The following is a 22,628-nucleotide window of genomic DNA, read 5'->3' on the forward strand; positions in this document are numbered from 1 at the left end:
AATAAATGGGCAATGGCTTGTAAATTTTGTTGTAGATCGGATATTTTTATTTCCTTGATTGATTATGCTTAAAGGATCTACAAGCAACCCTTAAATTGCCAATTTTAAGCAAAATCCCATCCCGTTTTGGACAGACGTAATTTTTAAGCCCTTACTTACGTAGTAGCATTCGATTGCGGGCCTGAACGTAACTGATGAAAACTAAACCATTCTCCAATAATCCAATGCATAGCTTATAGCTAATGTAAAATTTAAGAAAACGGAAAAAGGTTACGCAATATAAATTAATGAGTTCAGATTTTGCGGAAAAATATACGTTTTGCACAATTTAACAAAAATAGAATTTTGAACTGCTTCCTACCTTTACAGCCAGCCCATTTCAAAAATTGGTTGCTACTGCAAGCCACTTCGTCTTGATTTTCACTAAATAATTGTTTGTAGTTTTTATTCACTGCACGCACTGTAGGTCGGATGCAGTTCACGACGCGGTACTGTTTCTGTTTGAAAATCATTATGTACTAAAAATGCCGCGTTATCTTCTACAAACACCTGACTTGACCGAAAACAACTTTCACCAAATGCGCGCTAGTTGCAGATAAGTCAGTGTCTTATCTATCTGACCATACCTGCGTATTTGATAATGAATAACGATTTCTAAAATTAATTGAATATTTTCATATCAATGGACTTTCAGAGACGAAGATAAAAAATTAATCCCCTCCACCTGGTTTCAGCCAAGGCATTTTTGGATGATTGCGATGAAGCGAAAAAAACAATAACTAACTAAATCTTTAAATGTAATCACTTACTTTTCCAGAGTTCGCACTAAAAGGTGGAAAACTCTTTGGGATGCATAGTACATTCGTCGTCAATTTCTCCGTCAATATTTAATCAATTTGAAAGACTTTCTGTTTTCAAATCGAGCCATGCTACAATACCGTGTACCTACATTTCAGAAACGAGCAGTGCTTAAGCTAACGACCTTTAAAAATGTACAGGCAGGACAGATCGCCAATGCCAACGTTTTACTGAACCAAAAGTCAAGAAATGAACTGCAGCAATTTACATTAAATATCCAGTATCCACCACGGTAGGATACGATGGAACATTTCTGGTGGAAAAGAAGCCCATTTATTAAAAAGAGGTGTGCATAAAATACCTTTTCGTAAACGAGCCTTCTTCCTATTTATTTTTATTGTGAGTTCCCTAGTAATTCGCAACCGCATCCCCCCGATCAATCATTTTCGATCTCCCTACAAGGACATTGCGCACTTTTAAAATGTAACACAGGAGTTTGGTCCGTCTGTCTGTTTGTTCCTGGTCTAACTCGAGAACAAAAAATGATAGCGATGTCAAACCTTCGCCAATCGATTTCTACGAGTTCAAGGATTGGTGCTATTCAATATATGCGCCGCATCAAAAGTCTGGTTTCCGAATACGATCGGAGTCACAACAAATTCCCCTACTAATAGTTACTAGCATCCTAGACTTACATTTTGTTACAATTACTTATTCCCCAAATACCTTCCTGGGATCAAACCTTCCGCTCTTTAGATCTGCACTGGAAGACAACCATAGTCTTGTAACTTCTCCCACCTATGCCAGGTTTCTGTTTCTTCAGATGATTTACAGTTACTGTGAGCAGATATCATCTGCTGATAGGACTTCCTGAGCGCTTTTTTAACTAAGGACGCTTGTGAGCGCATTTCTACAAAAATAAAAATGCGCTATTGTGTACATTGGGTCTATCCGTTCCTACGGCCGTACCACTATGAGATCTATATCTTAAGAGCTATTGCCCTACTTATTTCTCTATTTGGTTCACTATGGCTAACACTAAGGAAGGCACGACTTATGAAAAAAGTTACAGCAAAGAATCTATTTTTTTCACTCCCTGTAATATTACACTTTTGTTTGTCGTAGGTATATTGTACTTATAAATCCCATAAGCTTGTTTTAATCCTTTAATTGTAAACAATCAAGCATGACGCTTGCTTAATTTTAGCGATAACTTTGGATGAGAGGAGACCCAAAATGTCAGTTTTGATTGAAGACACGGTTAAATGTTATGATAGAGAAAAAGGAAATTGGCTAGGTTGGCACATATGGTTATTACTTGGTGTCATTATTTATTATGTAAACGTTACAGAGAGTTAAATATGTCTTTCAATGAATTTGTGTACCTTTGTGTTGTTCCACTAATATGTAAATATGTTGAAATGTTAAAAAATAGATTGCGCATGCGCAGATTTAACTTTCATATTTATGTACCGATTTTTCTAAAATTTTAATAAGTCTTCTAATCCATCCTCTGGTTAATCTGCCTACTGTGTTTTTTTTGCGTAATTATATAAATAAATGTACTCCGACTGGCTCTCAGTCAGTAATACATAGAATAACATATTAGTAAATGGGGTTTGAGGCGAATCAATCCTGTAAGCCAAATGGTCTCACCACATTCATTCGTAAAAACGAACTTCGCATTGATAGAAAATATTTAACTGTATATATATACAGTGTGTGTTTCTGTTTCATTTCATATGCTCTTGCTTTTTTTGTAATTTTATTGTGAGTTACGTGATATGTTGTAAAACGGCTCCAAAACTTAATAAACATATTACTATTATTATTTAATTTGATTTTACACTCCCGATGCACCTCTAGTGAGGGTTGTCTGTGCAGTGTACCCGTCGAACCGAATTATATGTCCTAGCTCAAACCAAAAATGGCGCCTTTAGAAGAGTGTCTTCAAAAAATTGTACCTAAGTGTACAAAAGACACTAACTAATAAAAAATGTTAAAATCGCCATTTTGAAGATAATTCGCCATTGTGGGTGTGAAGAATCCACTCAGTCATTTTTTGTGCAACTGCTTATTGAGGATTTTTCGAATTATACTAAACTGTAACAAAGTTCAGTAAACTGAGGAGTGTACACAAATCACGTTCTTGGAAGTTAAATTTCCGCTTACCAGTACCCAAACAATCACCAAAATTGAGTCCATGAGAATCAAGATAAAATTCCCACTGGAAATAAGACCCATTTCCAGAAGAATTTAATATCGACGGATTTCAAAAAAAAATCCTGAAAGAACGACTAGTACGGGCCCGTTAACTTGGCCCCCCCACTGAGAGATTTGATAGTCGTATTATTTTGAAATGAATGCGCTCGTTATGCGCTCATATGCGCCACCGATAATAACTCTTGCGCCATTATCGTTTTTTAGAAATCCGAAAAAACATTTGGGGGGGCCAAGTGATACATTTGGGTATGCGCTCAATTGCGCCACTTGAATTAAAGCTAGCGCCATTACGGTTAAGCCGTGACAAATTTTCAAAAAGTGGGGGGCCAACTTAACGTTTTTAAAAGTTACTTTTTTTAACATCTTTTCATACGAAATTGTACTCTCAGGTATGCGCTGAAATGCGCCGTAAAAAAATATCTTTGCGCCATTATTGTTTTTTGGTTATCCTTAAATATATTTGGGGGGGGGGGGCAAGTGAACGGAATCCCCCATAACGCATTTTGCTACCGGTATTTGTGCCACTTGATACATCTGGTTATGAGCTCAATTGCGCCACTTGAATTAAAGCTAGCGCCATTACGGTTAAGCCATAAAAAATTTTTAAAAAGGGGGGGGCTAACTTAACGTTTTCAAAAGTTACGTTTTTTAACATGTTTTTTCTACTACATCGTACCTTTCATCATGCGCTAAAATGCGCCGTAAACAAAAAATCTTGGCGCCATTATAGTGTTTCAGAAACACTATACAGGGTGTTTTTTTGGGAGCTTTAGTTAAACGATTCTGAGAAAGTAAAATAGGTAGGTTTTTAAAAATTTGTATTTAGGAGTTACTCCGAAGGCCGAATCGATGTAAAATATTTTCAAAATGGACGCACTTCCGGAAATAACTTTTGAAAACGCTAAGTTAGACCCTCCACTTTTTAAAAATTTTTATGGCTTAACCGTAATGGCGCTAGCTTTAATTCAAGTGGCGCAATTGAGCGCATAACCAAATGTATCAGGTGACCTAGTTACAAGGGACAAAATACGTACTGGGGGGGGGCTACGTTCACTTGCCCCCCCCCCCAAATGTTTTTTCGGATTTCTAAAAAACGATAATGGCGCAAGAGTTATTATCGGTGGCGCATATGAGCGCATAACGAGCGCATTCATTTCAAAATAATACGACTAAGAAATCTCTCAGTGGGGGGGCCAAGTTAACGGACCCGACTAGTACCTGGGACGGAATCAGCTTTGAGGACCAAATTTGATTTAAATATGGGCGGTCGTTTTTTTTTCAAAAAGGCGCAAATGCCATCATACGTAAATAAGTTGCTTTTCAATTTACAATTCCTGGCCTTATTCGTCTCTCTTTGCTTCGTACTACCCTCAATAAAAGTACGTAATAGTATACTCTTTGGTAATAGGCAAACTGGCTATTACTTTTCAGATTTAGGTATTTTAATATATAAACTTAGATACAGTGTCTTGGCTTATGGAGAGTATTCAAAAAGCAAGCATTAGGCGTGCGCAGAATTAAATCGTATAATTAGTTTGATAGCTATGTTCCCTGGTTGCTGTAGTTTGAACACCGACAAACCTATTTGGTAATTGAATTCTTTTTGCCTTCATTTCATTTACAGGTCTGATATGTCAATGTGGCATATTTGAACTGCCCACCCAATATCTAAACCATGTGAATTTATGATGATTTTAATTTGTTATGCTTATGTTATGTGTCAACTATTGATTCTTTTTGGAATTCCAGTGGAGCCTATGATTCAACATTTCATAAATTTACTTGATAATCATTCTAATTCAATTAATTTTGCTACACTGTTTGATATTAATTTGTTGCCTGGTTTTTTTGGTCAGTTCTTTTTTTCCCTCTTATAAACGTTTTTATTGTGTATTAAAAAAAATATAATTCATAGGGAGGGAGTGTCTAAACTGTTGAGAACCACTTCCCTAGACGATAATGTGCCATGTGGTTCAGTTACCTCAGAAAGTTTTGATTTTAAATCTTGAGTTCCGCTAGCATGGGTACGTTACGTACCCATTCCGTTAATTAATTTTTTTGTTGAATACTATCCTGTTAGTACGTAAATACTAAATAGTATGTAAATAATTGTTACAAGCCGCACACCATTTGAAAGACACGTCCAAAAATTAACATGCGATAAAATGATTACAGCAAGGCGTCAAATAAAATATGCACATCTGTAAGGCAATGGTTTCTTTTAGAAAATCAAATGTCAATTTTACAATATGTCCCTTCAAATCAATAGAGAAATGTTATTTTAATGTACACATCAAACTTTCCAGTTCGAAACTTAATCTAATTTCGATTTCATTTCTACCCTTGTATAAACTACATTTCTTGTTACTGTCTTGTTCCCTTTATCGTTATTTAAATTAGTTTGGAAACTTTTAGACATGTACTGTGAATGTTATTCCATACATGCATGCATGCATGTGAGTTTTATCTGATGGTGTGTAAAATATGATGCTATGTGCAGCAGGCCGTTATTGTAATTTTGTGGGTATTGTGTTCTATGATTTAATGAAATAATCTAAACGTATCCGCCCCTATCGCATTATTTACAAAATGGTGCATGCTTGTAATTGCATTGTTTATGTTTGTTGTATTATTGAACGGATTCAATTTCGTGTCGAAAGTTATCCTGTTTGTAAAGGATTGGGAGATACAACGCTCGAGTTTGTATAGTGAGAGAAGGCACACAAATTACGTCCACGCCTCTATGTTCATTTTCTCTACAGAATTAAGCCACATCTCCTGCAATGTCTGACCTAGTTATCACTAGTTTCTTCCAATTTCAATAGTTGAGATGCGGTAATAATCGCAAAATGTTGCGATAAATTATCCTTAGAACATGGTCCCAGTAGCATTCCTCCCCCAGTCCCTCCAATCCCCCTGAAAAATCCAGGAACTTTATCTTGAAAATGAGTATCTAGCAGATACTCCAAGGGCGAGATTCGATAACGGTATTGTTCCTTCGAGAGGACTAACCTGCCAATTTTAAATTTTTGGTGTTGTAAGCCAGGTTTTTTTAATTTATTCGAAAACCTCGCATCTTAAAGGAATACTAATAATGCATTTAAAGCTTTGGAACAAGCCGGATTCTTTATAATGAATTATTTTTTCTCGAAAAATGAAAAAATGGTCGATTATAAGCCTGATTATGTGTAGTGAACCCTTTTTAAGCGGCAGAGCAAAGCAATGACCCACTGCACTGAGGTGCTCTGCCGTTTTTTTTAGAACTGCTTTAGTGGTTTATTACCTTAGTCTTCCCCTACAACCCCTAACGAAATAAACTAAAAGCACGTTTTTCTTTAAAGGCGGTGATACACGGTGAAGTATTATGAAAGATATAATGACAACAAGAGTAATTTGTAGATTTTCACAGAGAAATCGAAATAATTCTTTTGGGGAGTAACAACAATTTTCAATTTTTAGTAAAGGAAACATTCATTTCGTGATTATTAGTAAAAACGAAAAATACTCCCATCGAATATAACGACGTATTGAAATAGATTATTGCGTGTCTAGTTGCATCCGAGTGGTTTACTTTTTTTTCCTTGTAAAAGATTATTTCCTAAAATTGTTAAATGCAGCTACCCTAGCAGCTACTAGTGCATGTGTCGGAATAATTTTTTTGTAATGGTCAAACAATTAATTGTGGGTTCATTTGAATCTTTTGTACGACCCAGATAGTCTTCACCTCAGATTCTTCTCTCGGGTGTTAATCAGATGTTGTGTAATCAATTCTTTACAATTTTCATAAGGTGATCGTACAGCTTCTCAAATTAAGTCAATATTAGGATTTTTCTTCTAACAGATATCGGATGCATACGAGGAGAGATTACAAAATTCACAGCTTTAATTATTTTGAGCTAGTTGGACATTTTGTGATCGCACGCCATTCCACACCATTTAATTTTTGAAATTTATGGTATAAAACTCAACGTATTTTAGGTAAAATGGGTTCATAGAACAATCAAAATCCGTTTCGGTAATTCGGAGGGGGAATCACAATGACATAGTTGGCGACGCACCCCCTCACACCCCCTGTGCCCCAGCCACCCCAACTTTTAAATCTTAAATAGTGACCCCCCATGTGTGATACGTCATTGGAAAGCTCTGAAAAAATGCTTTCCAACCATACCAAATAGCATTACATTTAGGTTAGTAATTATCGTGCAAATCAAAAAATAAACATGGAAAATCGTATTTAACTTGAACTTCCAAAGCCGACTCGACAGCAACTCATTTTTGATCGCCAGTTATAATCTATTCTCAAACTCTTGTCGAACCTTTCCAATGTTGGTTTTGCAATATTTCGACATTCTTGAATTATTCTCTGTCTTTGTTCGTCTAATGTTCGCCGGTTGCGTTTTAAATACGACAGATTTCAAATGTATCATATTAGTTTATTTTTTGATTTTCACGATAATTACTAACCTAAATGTAATGCTATTTGGTATGGCTGGAAAGCATTTTTTCAGAGCTTTCCAACGACGTATCACACATGGGGGGTCACTATTTAAGATTTAAAAGTTGGGGTGGCTGGGGCGCAGGGGGTTGGCGGGGGTGCGTCGCCAACTATGTCATTGTGATTCCCCCTCCGAATTAGCGAAACGGATTTTGATTTTTTTAAATATCTCGTTTATTTACTAAGATATGGGGGGTGGTAAGTTTTCAAATTGTCACCCTGTATACACGAAATAGAGACAGCTACATACAAAAGCACAACTTTCTTTTTGTTCCCTATATAAAAACACCAAATTTGAGTGCCACACATAAGAATTTTGACCTTTATAAATCATAATTAGCACAAGTAGTGTAGAGTAACTTTTGTAACGTTCATAGAACGAAACTGCGGAAGATTAATATCCGTGTTTGGTTGTCAGTTTTCACTTCCATCGATGCATTATGTAGCAATCCAATACATTTTTATTACACTGCTACGTGTAAATATTGCAAAAATACTCGTACTATCGCGTTCTTTTAGACTGCAAACCTTTTTCTAGTTCGACGAATGTAAAACGAACTCATTGAGGATATTGTCATTTCCTTTAGGATGTTACGTAAAAATTTGATTTCACTCCGATAGTACAAATTCGCGAAGTACGGAATTAAGCACGTTCCTCAATACGGAAAATAATTCGGCCAACCCGCCAGCAGCGGATAGTAATGAAGGTGATTGACATTTTTCCTCGGCGCGGATTATTCTTGAGGGCAATGAATGTAGTCGCGATTTTAAAAATGTCACGGACTGAAAGGGGAAAATTATTCATTTTCCGTACACGTTTTTCCCCTTTCTTAGCGCGGAAACAACTTCTGTCTCGGAGGGTTTGCGCGAGTGCTTTACAAAAGTGAACATGGTATTTTTAATATTCATCAATTTTCGAAAAGGTGTGCATTCAAATTGTTTCCTTGCGCGTGCAGCGAGTACCTAAGCTTGCTTTCATTTCCCTTTCATAATAGTTCTGGGATGTGTAGCGCCACCATAGGAAAATAGTCTACTTGTCTACTAACGAGAGTCGTTGTGCATATATGTAAGTACATCTGTATGATGCGCATAGACTCACATTCTAATTAATTATTAATGTATTTGAGAATAGTAAATAGGTTAATTAAGCCGTAAGCACGAAATTTAATTCAATTATTTAGTTACCACAGAGTGTTTAGTACTAGAAGACAAATAGGGGGATGGTTTAGGTCGGTACTTCAATTAATTCAATTAAATATTTATATCCTTGCTACGTACATTACGAGGTACATTATAAAGATGAAGTTTAAACTGTTCGTGTACTATTAGTGCATTTCAGTTCGATGCCGCAGTTGGTAATTAAACTTGTGCACTTGTCGATGTAAATATGTAAAATAAAATTCTTTTTTGTCATTTTCCTTTACTACAAAGTGCCATATAGGTATGATATACAGGGTACTCAACGATAAGCTGAGCATTATGCGAATGGATAACTGTAATTCAACGTATCTATCGAGGCGAGTCAGCGGAATTTTGGTGTTTAAGGACAACCTCTTTTCCTTATACTTGCAATTGGTACAATTAAAACATGGCGGACTTCGATATAGCACGCAACGCAACAATAGTGAGGTTTATTTTTTTGGAAAAACTTAAAAAAATAACGTTGAGGTCACCGAGTCGAATGGTGCGCCAATGTATAAATATAAAAATTAATTCGTTCTACGAGAATTATTTAACACATGTTTGATAAAGGGACTTTATCCAAGTAAAATTTAATTGATTTAGATATGCGATGGCACATGTTACGTGTAAATTTGTAATACGCGTTTTTTCGGTAGTCGGCCAGTGTTTCAAAGTCTTGTTTTGTCAATTTAATTTAAAAAAAGTGATACAGTAATAGTTTTCCGGTTGATGTCCATGTAAGTGTTCACGCGTTTATAGAAAAGGAGGTGCTTCTTCAATTTTAAAGTTTGTATCTGACCTCCCACAATGTGAATCATCATATCTGTTGATTTAAAAAAAGAAGAAAGTTTGTGTACACGGTTATGCCTTTATTTAAAGCAACTCTGTGAAAAGTGTTTTATTTTCAGCATTTATCGCGTCTCGTCTGTACAAGTTTCAGACCCCAAAAATTTGAATTCTTACAACAAAGTAGTGAGTGCTTTTGATACTTTTTTTTTATATTTAACTGTTTGTAACGGATTAAAATGTGTCAATAAGGCGCTATTGTCCTTCACATTATTTGTTTGATTTGTAGAATTGTTTAAGTTATTTTTGTATGTCATTGTGTTACTATAATACGTGTGTCATAGTGAAGACTTATTTTGTATGCAATCTCAGAAAATTATGTGTCGATTTGAATTCCAGTAAAAAATAAAAAAAAAATAAATCCTGATAAAGTTTGTTTTGGTGCTAAATAAAAATTTCTCTTGTTTCAGGTTAACCGATGGTCATATCCACTATAAGTCAAAGTGTAATAGTGTTCTTTGATTTGGATTGCGGATTTCCGGAACTTCCAGATTTCGGTATTGAGACTTATTAAAAACTAAATTTGTCGTTATGGGAGAGGCGCTGGGTTACACAACGAAGTTAGAACACGAAGTTGTTCTAGAGACCAACACGATTCCTTTGAAACAACGATATTACCTTCTTTCCTTTAAACAACAAATTTTAGTTAAGGAATTGAATAAAATGTTGTAAATGAACGTAATAAAACCATCTACAAGTGAGTGGTCGTCGCCTATCATATTGGTGCCAAAATTCGATAGCTCAGAGTATAGATTTTGTGTTGATTTTAGAGCATTAAATAAGGTTACAAAAAAAAGATGCTTATCCTATCACCCACATATCCGCAATTTCAGATATACTGCGCGGGGCAAAATATCCGATAATATTAAATCGGCCTAATGGCAAATACATGCCGAGAATGCACGGCTTTCACAATACCAGGCCGAGGGCGAAAAGTACTGTGGAGCTGAGAGGTAGTAGAAAAAAAGAAATGAATTTGAAAGGAATGTGACACAAATTAAACAGCTTGAGAATATTGAGAGCGGCTAACGAGAAGATTGAGGTAAACGTGAACGGAATTTGAGAAGAATTTGAAAAAAATTTGAAAATAACTTGACAACTTGAGGGGAACTTAATGTGAATAATACATCAAGAGGGAATTGAAGAACTTGACGAGAAACTGAAGAAGAACTTGACTACGCTTAAACTTAAGAGGAACGCGAGTGAAAATTGAGAGGTAAAATGAGAGAATGTTAGGGAGAGTGGGATGGAAACCTCAGGGTATTTGGCGGGAAAAGGCGGGAGTCATTGAAATCATCATAGTTTGAGTAGGAACGTTAAGGGAATTTGAGAACTTAGGTAGTTGAGCGGAACTTGAAGGGGGCAAGAAGAAATTGAGAATAACGCGAAACGGAATTAAGAAGAGCTTGAAAGGCACTTAAGAAAGACTGTAGAGACGTGTACAGAATTTTAGAATTAACGCACTGGGAAAAATTTGTGGGGATCTTGAAAGCAACTTGAGGAGATGTTGAGGGAAACTTCAAAAAAGTTTAAGGACTGGAGAAAATTCAGGGAAGCTTGGTGGGAATTACATCAAGGGAATTTAAAAACTTGAGGAGAACTTGAGGAAAATGTGAGGGGAAAATTTGTGAAAAATTTAAGGGAGTTTCTCTAGATCAATTTACAATAACATTATGGCAGACATAAAAGGTCTCTAGGTATTCATAATAGCACAGAAAGCGTACCTAAAACGACCCATCTTTAATAACTTTGGAATGGGGCATGATATCCTTATGGGGTTGTCATTAAATATTTGACGGAGCCGGACATTAGGGCGTCGCCGATAGGGCGCGACCGAAAGGCGAGACATAAGGGCGCGTGGACAAAAGGGCGCGAGGATAAAAGGGCGCGGGACATAAGGGCGCGAGGACATATGGGCGCGGGATACAGTATTCTCTAAAAAATATATTGTAGTTTGTTTGTGTTGATATGTTATTACACAGGGCGTTCAAGATACCAAAAACATATAATGCGTAACGCCAAAAGTAACCAACAGTTTCCAACTTTCGTTTTTTGCCAAAAATAGTCGAAATGAATTCTAATATTGCCAAACTGCGAAATGGATAAATCCGGTTGTATCTCAAATTTATTTTTCATCGCGATTACATTACATTTCCTTACCCTTGGTAAATGGAAAAGTGAAGTGTTACATCTTCATTTTCTTTAATTAAAGGTTACTAAATTAATTTGCTGACTTTTGTAGCATCGTCGAGAATCACAAGTTTGCCTTTGGTACCGGTACCAAATTCCGACATACCTTTCGCCCGCAAATTGCGTTTAAAATTTTGGCTCTACCACCGAACAGATAGATATATGGTTCTATTCTGGTTGGACATAAAAATCGAGCGAGCGAGCGATTGGGAGAAAGCATAACATTCCCGTTACTATGTAGACCCTAAAAACATGGAAATAGAAGTAAAAGTGATATAAAAAGTGTGACCCAACTTTTGACATTGCGTATTATGTTTTTGGTATCTCGAATGCCCCGTATAATGACTGTTGATAGAAAATATTAACACAAACTAACGACAATATAAATTTTATTAGAGAATATTCTGTCCCGCGTCCATACACCCTCGCGCCCTTATGTCCCGCGCCCATTTGTCTCGCGCCCTTTTGTCCTCGCGCCCTAACGGCCGCGCCCTTATGGCCGCGCCCTTTCGGCGGCGCCCTAATGTCCTAGACCGATATTTGAGCATCGAAGCGGGCACATTTGACGGTGATTTTCATTGGTTTACCTCTGATTTGATCGTAAAACTTTTACCCTTTTTTGGAGGTATAGACGAAGAAGGCAAGTAGTATCTAATATAGTGCCGATTCTAACTCACAAGTTACCAGAAAAAACTACTAGATGTGAAAAGACCCCAGATAAATAACTAGGTTCAAAACTCTGCTAGCGCGCATAGAGCCGATTGTAAATTAAAAAGTCACTAGATTTGAAAGTTACTAGAAAAGTAGCTAGGTTTGAAACCCTGCTGCGTGGATTCACATCTTTGCTAGTACGGTTCTGTTTGTCTAGTAGCGTTCTTGATAATGTAGGGCCAATTCTAAGTATAAACTAAACTCCTACGCAGTTTCAAACCTAGTTACTTTTCTAGTTACTTTCAAATCTAGCGACTCTTGATTTATAATCGGCCTTATGCGCGCTAGCAGTTTTTGCATTGAAATAAAAGAGAATTTGAAACAGCCTAGTTACTTTTGTAGCGACTTTTTACATCTAGTAGCTTTTACTAGTGAGTTTTTGAGGTAGAATCGGCCCTATATTGCTACACAAAATGTAAGTAAAAAATGATGGATCCAAGCTATCGAAAAAGTCACGTTCACCCGTTAGTTCGTGAAATTGCCAACCCAACCACCTTTTAAATGGCCTTATCAGGTGTAGTGCAACAGGGCAGGGAGGGGGGAGGTGTCAACTACTCTTCATGGTATTGTCTCAACGTAAGGAGTTAATTTCTACCAACCTACTAGTTTCCCTCCTCAACCTCTTATCGTGATCGGATACAATTGCTTATATCTCGAGAACAGATTGTCGGAAAGGGTACTCACAAAAGATAGAACGATCGTCTAGACGAGACATGTCTACTGGGGATGTAAAAACTTAATCGTGAAAATGTTGGAAGAGGGGAAAAACTATATTTCGGAGAATTTCTCTAAGGGCTTGATTCTTCTTGCACTAGGTATATAGCGTAGATGTTGAATATATGCCAGGCGGCCTTTAAATGTTTATGTGTAAAGAGCCCCGTCCCCATTAATCATCTAACAAGAAAGAAAGCATCGATAAATATAGGATGCAGTACCTTATTAACTCAACCATTCACTAAGATATTTCGGTTTAAAAAATGCGCTTTATCTGCACTATTTATGTAAAATAAAATACATTTAATACGTTAAAGAAACACCGGTTCTACGTTAAATTGTTTATTGATTAGTACAAAATGCTAAAACTGTCAAACTTGATCTACGCTTACTAAAATCGTTACAAAATACGGCATTCCCTTATAATGTTTTTTAACATCTTCCCCCGGCACAGAAAGTTCAATTTCACATGCTCGAACTCAACCATCTGGTCCTTAAAAGCAGTTTGTAATTCGTCGAAATCCACTAGCTTTTTTCCCAACATTGCCTTTAAAGCATTTTTCACAGTACGCACGAGATGCTCCCAGAAACCGTTCCACCATACAACTCTCTCTATGTTGAACTTCCAGTCAATTCGATGGGACACGGCTAAATTTTGAATTGTATCATCTCTAATGTTATTCTAAAGCTGCATTATCCCCGTTACGTCTAAAGAACGCGATAACGTTACACGATCTTTCGGTAAAGGTGCAAAAAGTTGATCAGCAGGATTTCCCTTCAAACGCTTACACTTTAAACACTTATTAATAAATGTCTTAATAGATTGTCTGACTTTTACTATCCAGTATCTCTTCCGTATTGCTGATGATAACGTTGCTTTCTGATCCAAACAATGTATAAGCTCCAGCAGTTTAGTTTGAGTAGCTATAGGTGTCTGGTTATTTAAGTTAAATACTTCTTTACTAAATTCCTGTTGTTGAACAACTTTAACCCAATAAACTTCTGCTTTATTTACATCGTCTACGGTGAATCTCCCTGAAATCTTAACTTTCTTTCTATTTAGATTATTTAAATATCTTCTCACGTATTCCGTTATTCTGATAATATTTTCTACATCGCTATATCTATCCGAATCAAATAATAAATTCAATTTTGACGCTGGTTCTTTAACTTCTTCATAGTCTGCTTGACAGGTAAGTATGCTACTATCTTCAACCTGTAAACTTCGATTTTCTGTCCACACTTCCTTGTCTAAAGTAAGCCCAGTCGGACCAATAAGCCAAACCTCTGAATTAATGAAAACATTTGCAGAATTCACTCCTCTTGCAATCAGATCGGCAGGATTTTCCTCACCAAGACAATGCCTCAATGTCGCGTTATTCTTCAACTTGTCTATCTCTAAAACACGGTTTTTTACGTAAGGTTCACATTTCTTATTTACTCCTTTAATCCAATAATCAGAACAGAGAGTCACATCTTTTACCGGTAAGTTAATTTTATGTAGTAAATAATTGCATAATCGCGCAGCACAAAAAGCTACAGTGAGTTCCAACTTCGGTAAAGTGAACATTTTTTTAATATTCTTATTTAAAGGAGCTCCTCTATGTTTAGAAGCAATAAAACTACATTTTCCGCTAACTAAATTATCAATATAAGCCACACATCCACTTTCAGTAAACTCATTTCTTTCAATATTACTGTACGCTGATATCCCCAACGTTTCTAAATCCCATAATTTCTTTGAATCGGTAGCATTATCTGGCGATAAATCGTTAAAAGATGTGTATGATTGCGCGTGAAGCACCACGGTTTCAGTGAAATTTACTAAGTATGCTTCATCGTTAAGCTCGCTAACACCATGTAGTGTCCACCCAAACTGCGTATTAATGGCCTTCAAACTCTCTGTTAAATTAACAGTACTATTTGATACAATTTTCCAATAGTTATTTGAGCCAATCAATAAAGAAAATCCACTAATTACAGGTTGATCGGTTTTAACCAAGTCTGCTAAATTATTCTTTAAACTAAAATCCCTTATAACAGGATTCATTAACGAGGGTGGTTTCAAATTATCAAAGCATATTTGCGGTACTTCTATGGCGCACAATTCAACAACCGTGTCGTTAAACTGACTTTTTAGCTTTACTTTTACTCTATTGCAAAGTCTTGCAGGAACTCGAGCGCTTTGTCCGAAACCTTGAATCGAAATTCTATGGGTACCTATTTTAGGCAGCCCTAATTTGTGCGAAACTTCTTCTCGAATAAAGGACAATTGACTTCCGCCATCAATAACCATTCGTATGAGTGTCTCTTGACTGTTTGTTAAAACAAACGCACAAGCAGTTTTTAAATAAATATTGTCAACAATACCACCCGCTATTAGTGCTACAGATCCATTGTTAGGTTTATTCGAAGGGTTATTCGAAAGATCCTTTTTCTCGTTAAAATCGGAAAATTTATGACTTTCACACATGGTGGTCACGTGACGTCGCTTACATTTATTGCTCGAAATGTTTCTAGTTTTACAAAACTTAGAGTTATGATTAGGTTTAAGACATCTAAAACAAAGTTTGTTACTTTTAAGTATGTCTTTTTTCGCGTTAATACTAATCGAACTATCACAAGAAGCCGTTAAATGTGATTTTGATTTACAAAAAAGGCACATTTCATTTACACCGGTAAACAAACCCGCAGCAGTGTACTCGCTCCCGTACCCGCTAGTACTTTTTTCGTTACGCACAAACCTATTCGGTTTTTTAAAGTCTTTTGTGTCATGATTACTAGATGTACCACTCGCTTGTTCGATAGAGTCTAACTCGACCTTAATAAAATGTAAAAGCTCCTTAATTTCTGTATCAAAATCTCCAGTTTTGGCGACGCTTTCTGTGGAAACCATACTTCCCAACGCTACTGACTCGTTATCTGCATGTTCACGACCAGAATCTGCTCGCAACCTTTGTTTTTTATACGTGACACGCATAGAATACGGTAGGGCTTTAAATACGATTGACTTAACCAATAAACCGTACTGATCTGCCGAAATGCCTAACGTAGATAACGATTTTATAATTGTTGTCACGGTATTAAACAAAGTTCTTAAAGCGAAAGTATCTTTGTCATGTTTTAACTGCGGCATAGACCACAATTTTTGTACATAAGTATCTATAATCTTTTCGGTACATGCATATTCGGATTTCAATAATTCTAAAGCATTGTCGTATGTATTTTTACCCGACGCTAAACCTGATATAGTAATCAACGCTTTACCCGTTAAATAAGATTTTAAATATGCAAATTTAGCGATATTGTCCAACGTATTATTTTGGTGAATCGCGACGTTAAACTGTTCCCAAAATTCCGGCCATAAAGAGACGTCACCACTAAATTTTGCAATTTCTATTCTCGGTAGTCTTACCGTTCTCTGGTAGTTACTTTTTTGATTATTACCCACATTACTGGATCGCTTAGGATGGGTTGAATCACTCCCTGATGCGGCATCGTCCAACTCCTGATGCAACTCTTCACGCAAATGCACGTCTGACTGTATTCGACGTCGCAGCTGTGCAATAGCCTTGGTTGCAGCATCCTCATACTCGACGATTTTCTTACACTCATCCTCAAATTGTTCCTCTTTGAAGGAAGGCGCTAATTTATTGTTTAAATCCTTCAAAGACGCTTTCAAACCTTCAATACGTTCGCGAAGTACGGCAATATCATCTACACTCACGCTTTCATCTTGTAAAACTTCGTCCACTGTATTTACTAGTCTCGTTAGCTGGCTACGGTAAGATTTTCGTAATGTTAGATCCATAGTCTAAGTTTAAGCACTCCGTTAGTTTCTTACAGAATTCGGCAAACTAAACAACAAACACTATCTCCCGGGTTTCGGCACCAAAAATGTAAAATAAAATACATTTAATACGTTAAAGAAACACCGGTTCTACGTTAAATTGTTTATTGATTAGTACAAAATGCTAAAACTGTCAAACTTGATCTACGCTTACTAAAATCGTTACAAAATACGGCATTCCCTTATAATGTTTTTTAACAATTTATACTTCTATTTTTATGATTAACATTTTGTTAAAACGTATCCTATTCCTCCTTTCCTTTCCTTTCAATGTGGACATTCTCAAAGGTACCTACACAGTTCTCCACCACTGCAATTTACAGAAAACCAAACCGGACAGTAGTGGCATATCTTTGTGATATATGCTGCAACTTGCTTTTAATGGTTTCCGGGTTGAATCATAACTCTGTACTAAAACTTCTCGTAGGCAACGGTGTTAATGGGAGATATCTAAGGTGCAACAGAAAACAGATCTAGGACTAGGACGACATTTTTTCAAAATGAAATGGTGGTGGAAATTGAGTTAATTTGGTTCTGTGGCCGTAAGCTTTTATCCCGAACAGTATATTTTACGACCACATAACCTGCAAATAAAAGGGCTAGTTTAATTGGGAGTTAGAGAGTTAATTAGTAATGCAAACCAAGAGCGATAAAAAGAGATAAAAAGTAAAAATTCAATTGGATCGTTTCTGCCATTAAAAATTGATAACTTCATTTACATAAGAAAACTGCAAAGGGACCGTGATATATCGAACTCAAAGCATAAACGCAGATTTCTCCGCTTGCATGAAGCCGGTGCGAGTGGAAGAAGGGCGACGCCTCCACAGCTGAACCATAAGAGGGGGGAGGGGGGAGGGTGAGAATGCTATCGTCTGAATAAACAGAAACAGTTTTCACTCGCCGGCCTTTCCTTTTTCTATTCGCGTCGCTATGATTAAAGTCCGCGGGTGAGTAGATAGAAGTGTACTAAACTGGGAATGTGTTGCCTTCCAAAACTGAAGACTGGAGATCGATAATTATACCGCAGACACGATACTTCGACACAAAACCACAGCTTTCGTGCCATTAGCATTCTGAAAGACAACCTAGAAGGGTCCGGTGATAAACTTAATATTAGATAGACTTTGCATGTTCCTCTCTAATCGATTACCAAAACTTTGTTAATCAATCGCATATCCTTATTTTGCCAAGAAAAAAAAGGTCAAGAGGTCTAGAAGGTTCATAAGGATCAATAATTCATTTACACCATTTACATAATCCAGGCACCTCTGAAATTAGTTATCCAAATGTGGATCTTGGCTAGACTGCAAATTTCCACATGGCTACAAGTTGGGTAATTAAAGCTGTTACAAACGTAATTTGCTAAACGAGAAATGCAGACACAGAGAAAAAGGGTGGTAAAACATTCCAATATCCGCGCTGAAAGCTGCTTTGTTATTCACAATTTCATCATGTAATACGGTAGCGCGTTCGTAAAACATGACACGACTTAGAGATTTGGGTGGAGAAGCTTCAGCAGCATACGCAAAGAGTTATGGATGGAACAATAACCCCAAAGGGTTACCAACAAATTTGCTTGACCAAAATACTATTTCGGAAAAGAGTTAAAATAGTCTCTGGCGCCAATATATTATTAACTATAATCAATGGCAATAACATCGTAAACTTTTAGTATAAAAATAACCGGAATACGTTCACCTTCGGGCTGGAAACTAAATCATAAAAATGAAGAGGGAAAGTAAATTCGTGCCCTACGGTGACAAATTGTAAATATTGGCAAAGCCGTAGCGAAGAGCTTCGTTTTTTATTTAATTTTACATAGATCTTCCTCTATTATAATTAAAAAACATACCCCGTTTCACGCACTTGCGGTTTTAACCCCCATTGCAGTAGTAAACAAAGCTAATTTACTAGGCTTCTACATATATCGACCAAAATGTGCAAGACAGATTATCTACTGTCTAAATTACGTAAATTTTTTAAAAAAGAATAAAAACTCACCCCACCAAAACTTGTTTAATCGATGTATATAAGTAGAATTCGTTTCAACGCTAACCACCGTTTAGAGTAACACGGTAGCCAACTTAATGTGACAAAATAGAACCGAAAACTTGAAATACCTAATGGCCGATTGCGCATATTCGTCCATATAAAACAAGCTCAAAATTTGGACTTCGCGACATTTCGCATTGTAACGTATCCGCCGATCCTTTAAGGTTCTAACGCTGTTTCATAATGCTAGGACCTTTACGGTGGCGCCCTCAGGCGCTGCCTCAACAAAATCCCCCTTTATATTGATTTTCCCGCCCTTGTTTTGTCTTTCTCTCGCAAATCGGCTCTAAATTATTATCCTCCCTTCGTTAAGGTCTTATTTTTTTACATAAATAACACGTGTGTTGTGTGTATGTGTACGGGCGCCAGGTTTTCCACACCAATTACGCACGGTTCGGCAATCATAAAAGGAATCGTAAAGGATGCCGTTCGCTCTTGACATTCACATTTTCTCTAATTAAATTATCCTGGGCTTACTTTAGGAAAGGGATAATTGGTTAGTTCTGAAGAACGGCGCTTATTAATAGACGTTAGATTTCACTTGTGATCTAAATTTAGGTTAACATCATAAAAATCGTTAATTTTAATTAACATTTAAGCCAGATTAAAATCATTTGCATGTATACACAAACTTTTCTTGCAAATTTAATTAAGTCGGTGGTTTTTCTTGTAATCCATCATTTAGAATTGCAAACATCTTTAATGACAATATATCATTAAAAAAGTACCAGTACCTACATGTTTCAGGCCAAAAAGGTCTGCAGCTTTTAACTCTGACAAATAATATCGTGCTTTAAGGAAATTAACAATCAAAACCTTAAATAATAATAATAAGTATTTCTATCGTGTTATTTCACCCTTGTTAAATCTTTTACATTAATAACTGTGTACGCTTTTAGACTAAAAGGTATTACAATTTTGGAACCTTAAGAGTACTAAAGTTCTACTCAATTGCACATTAATTTAAAACCCAGTTGGGATTACAACTTAACAAGTTGGTTAAACCAAAGAGTATTATAACAATATACTCTTTGGTTAAACTCATCGGCCGGCTGAAACGAAGTACTAGCTTTGTATAAACCTAACATGAATCTTTTACCTAATTTAATGCACAAGGAACAAGGAATCGGAAATTGTGACTTGTAATGAAAAAAACCCAAGCAATAAATGATGTAGCTATTGTTTATTCACTTACTATTCTGCATTAGGTGCATTACCCTCCATGAAAAATACTATGTTACCCCCTTTTGGTACAAACATTTTTAAAAAGAAATTCCCTAAAAACTAGTTCTGCTATGCCGTGGCTATTCCATACATAATGGACACCCTGTATAATTAATGTAATACTGCAATCTTTAACTGTACGAAAGAATACGTAATACGTAATAAAATGGAGAGTTTTAAAATTGCGAAAAAACGAAAAATATTCATCATACCCAGAATACTAATGCATTAAATGAAAGCGTAAGTTTCAAATAGAGAAACGGGAAATATTATTAAAACAAATGTTCGTTATACGAGGTATATACAACAATAATGTAATGTAAAATAGTGACCCTTGCTCCGATCACCCCCCAGGCACCAATTTTCTCCTACGGCCCTCTGTATGCCGATTCGTGTGCCGCGTGCCTTCTACTCTTGGGTGGGAAACCCTTCTTAAGGAGCCACATTGATCGTCCTTACGAGAAAGTAAACTAAATTTATTAGCCATATGGGCAGTCGAATTGATTGTTTAAAAAGACATAGATTTTGGAAATGCATTAGATTTTACGCACAAATGCCGGAGACATTTTGGTGATGAACTTTTTGTATGGGTCTTGTATTTAACTAATTACTTTAAATAGTCTTTATTTGGACCAGATGCTGCTAATTCAGGTGTAACCTAATCAGACCATGTACACATTTACCATACTGTAACTGCATACTCGATTTTATTCCTTAGAATCTGGAAATGAAATTGAAATTAATATACATAGATGGACGAATAAAAGAGTGGTGTCCGATAATAACCGATAATAATGTGGCAACTCTAATTCGGTACTCAGGCATTCCGAATCCGCAGTTCAGAAATAGTATATTAGTAAATTCACAAATAAAATATAATTGTAGTTATTTACCCGTCAAACTTACTGCGATTAAAGACTTTTAATTCAGATTAATAAATTTAATTAATGACTCACTGCTGCAAAATGTGAATTGGAACCTCTGTATGTGCTAATACTTTTAATTTTAATTTTTAATTTTATTGTCCCTCTCTTGTTATGGGCCTTCAACAGGCTTTCACCCAATTACAGAGAGCATAATGCATTTTAGAGGTGCCTCTACACTATACAGAGTGACAACTTGTCTGGAACGCTGAAAATATCTTCAAAACAACAAGTTTTTTATGGTATCCAAAATTATAAAAAGTTTGCTATCTTAATCTACGTACTTTAAACTTGTAGTCAGTGGCGTGTACTTCTGCATGATCAAGGAGGGCATAGCAACTGATAATTTTTATTACATTTTTTTAAAGTACACACTTTTAATTTGCTAGATCCAAAGAGTGTAGGTACTCTCCAATAATATCATTGTATATACATCTTATATACAATGATAATATGTAATGAAAACTAGCACTGCCATAAAAAAATATATGCTCCCTCGATTTTTTATAATTTTGGATACCTACCATAAAAACTTCTTAAAAAATGTTTGTTTGAAAGATATACTTCGTGTTTCCGATACAATTTCTACCCTGCGTAATAAGGAATAAGTATACTTATAAGTTATAACTTATTCCTTATAACTTATTAATTACGGATAATAGGCATGAAGGAAAGCAGCATTTATTTGTAGGACGTTAATTCCATTTAAAGAGCTTTGGGCTTTTTGATACGATCCTTGTATAGTAACACCAGCGAACCAGTGATTAAATTAATTTCCAAAAAAAGTACCCAGTCCTAGACCCAGTCATTTTTTTTTAATTGTTGGGTTCAACACTCCATACTATCATTTTAAATGGAAAAACTGCTAAAAAATGTAACACCAATGTCATTTATTATTTGCATTTGGATATTTTTCAATAAATAAATAAAAAATATATGTAAAGCAAAATTTAATTGAATAAACCTTAATTTAAATTTTCACACATGTGAGCATTAGTTTCCCACATAAAAATACTGTAACGTAAACTTAATTTCGTCGTTTATTTATTTATAAATAATTTACAATAAATTTCGAACAATTTTAAAATGGGTTATTATTTAGAGTAATTATTATTATCATTCGCTATATTTAGAACATAATGCAAGCGCGTCGATGTTAGTACTGATCTCTAAACTAGAATGCTTTAATATTATTATTGGTACCTTTGGATTACCAGAGGTATTTCTCTTGGAAACCGGACCCAGCATCATTTAAAGTAGATGCTCTTTCGGTTTCTTGGTCGACTTTATGGTTCTATGCCTTTCCGCCCTTTACACTTATTGGTAGAATATTAAATAAAATATATGACGATAATGCTGAGGGTATTGTGATGGTCCCAGACTGGCGGACGCAATATTGGTATCCATTATTTCAAAAACT

The 22,628-nt window shown here is 36.0% G+C and overlaps 2 protein-coding genes across 9 annotated transcripts in view; both read right to left on the reverse strand.

Moving 5' to 3' along the window:
• LOC116176810 (complexin) overlaps positions 1-19,130 on the reverse strand; it is a 501,249-nt gene extending 482,119 nt beyond the window's left edge. For 6 of the 8 annotated variants that reach the window (XM_031495588.1, XM_031495591.1, XM_031495581.1 and 3 more), the window contains exon 1: positions 19,011-19,130. The gene's annotated coding sequence lies outside the window, so the exon portion shown is untranslated. Of the gene's footprint in view, positions 1-361; positions 477-19,010 lie in introns of those variants that run through there. The other 2 variants (XM_031495585.1, XM_031495583.1) reach the window with 1 other exon arrangement.
• LOC116175670 lies at positions 13,842-16,970 on the reverse strand. Its single transcript, XM_031493904.1, has one exon. The coding sequence runs from the start codon at positions 16,968-16,970 to the stop codon at positions 13,842-13,844; it is 3,129 nt and encodes a 1,042-aa protein (XP_031349764.1).
• Positions 19,131-22,628: the final 3,498 nt, after the last annotated feature.

This window comes from Photinus pyralis, unplaced genomic scaffold (genome assembly GCF_008802855.1).
Source record: "Photinus pyralis isolate 1611_PpyrPB1 unplaced genomic scaffold, Ppyr1.3 Ppyr1.4_LG7, whole genome shotgun sequence".
In the NCBI taxonomy this organism is placed as follows: domain Eukaryota; kingdom Metazoa; phylum Arthropoda; class Insecta; order Coleoptera; family Lampyridae; genus Photinus; species Photinus pyralis.